At 30.1% G+C, this 1,659-nt stretch overlaps 1 protein-coding gene across 1 annotated transcript; it reads right to left on the reverse strand.

The window, feature by feature from the left end:
• Window positions 1–682: 682 nt before the first annotated feature.
• Window positions 683–1,278, reverse strand: LOC127135263 (uncharacterized). The gene has a single exon (XM_051062024.1). The coding sequence runs from the start codon at window positions 1,101–1,103 to the stop codon at window positions 855–857; it is 249 nt and encodes an 82-aa protein (XP_050917981.1). The 5' UTR covers window positions 1,104–1,278; the 3' UTR covers window positions 683–854.
• Between the last annotated feature and the right edge of the window lie 381 nt (window positions 1,279–1,659).

The raw sequence follows: 1,659 nt of genomic DNA on the forward strand, positions 1-1,659 counted from the left end.
GTTGAAAAAGACGCTCAACTTGACGTTGACATTCAAAAGCTATTGGCTGAACTTAACAAACTGGGGTCCCAGATTCCATTGTCTAGTTTTTGTTTGAGTTCAAAGTCTACTTTGATCAAGTCTGCTAAGCATAACACCTTACGTTACGTTGGACTCTCAACCGAGGTTAAAACCATTTCTCAACCAAGATAATTTTTTTTTCAATAGTGATCGACGCATGTATTTGTTTATTTTTATAAAATTTTGAGCAATTTTCAATTTTCAACAAACAACCATAAAAGTGTACCACAAAAATTTAGGGTATGTTTGATTTGATTTTGTAAAATAGTTTTTTAGTTTTAAAAATTTAAAAATTATAAAACTTATTTATTAGTCTTGTTTTACAAAAACTATTTTTGAAAACTATTTTTTTTATTTGAGAGTTTTAAAAACAAAAAAATTAGAATAGATTTCGAAGGATCTGATATTGAGTTTTAGTTTTAAAAATTTAAAAATAAAATTAAATTGATACACTTAGGACAACTTTATAATATTGTTCAACTTTAAAATTAATTTACAAAATAGTTTTTAAAAAATAAAAAACCAAAACTATTTCAAACGAACCCTTCTTAATGGAATGTTTTTGTATTGGTTCAATAACAGGAGCATGACAAACAAGAAACAGGGTAAAAAACTATGAAAATGCCAAACCAGTCCACAAAACATGATATTTTAGACTGAAAGATGGATGTACAAAAAAGGTAAACACAAAAAGCGTCTAAACTACAGTTATAGAAGCAATACACACGAAGAATAAATGAATTCAAAAGAATACATGTACACAAACAAGTTATATTTCAAAATTTCAGAGTAGCCTAATGTTTATTGGTGACTTTAGAATACTTGGTCTTGATCCAGTTGAGACCAACAGAGGTACCATCTTTTAACTTCTTCACGCCACTGGAAGCAACTACTTTGGTTTTCCCTAAACCTTCCCCAACCTTTTCTTTATATTTTGTTGTGCTGTTCTTGTTTTTGGAACCAACCATAACAGGATCAGGACCATTGTCCCATTGGTCTGCCCATGAAGTTCCATACGAGTTGTACACGTTCCCATTATTCATACCTTCTCTAGTTCTTAATTTCTTTGTTAAGAATCGCTTTGTGTATGGAATTGAATTGAGAGATTATCAATCAAATAATGCAATTTATATATCGTGATGATGAATGGTAGGCTTGTTTGTATTTATACTTAGTCGTTGATAAATAAAAAATCAATTATATTCAAATGCATGAGCTAAGTAGTTACGATGGCACGTGAAGAATGGCCTTCACTTTATGTATAAAATATCCTAATAATAATTGATTATTAATGTCACGCCACCATGTTCAATAAAAACGTGTAGATGGAACCTTCTCTTGAGTTTATATTTGAGAAGTTTATTTGACCAATCTTATTAATAGAAAACATATGGGAGTTTTGGACCAACGTCAACTAATTTATACACCGTGCTTACGCTCTAAATTATGTGTTCAAACTGGCTTTCCTAGACTAGAAGCTTCGAGGTTTATGTTGATATTTTTATTTAAATTATAGTCAAATTGAAAATAAGAAGTCAAAGAAAAGCACCCAAAAGTTTGTAGACTAACATGTCAAATTCCTCAATGGTCTCTCCAACA

The sequence above is a fragment of the Lathyrus oleraceus genome, chromosome 4 (assembly GCF_024323335.1).
Source record: "Lathyrus oleraceus cultivar Zhongwan6 chromosome 4, CAAS_Psat_ZW6_1.0, whole genome shotgun sequence".
In the NCBI taxonomy this organism is placed as follows: Eukaryota; Viridiplantae; Streptophyta; class Magnoliopsida; order Fabales; family Fabaceae; genus Lathyrus; species Lathyrus oleraceus.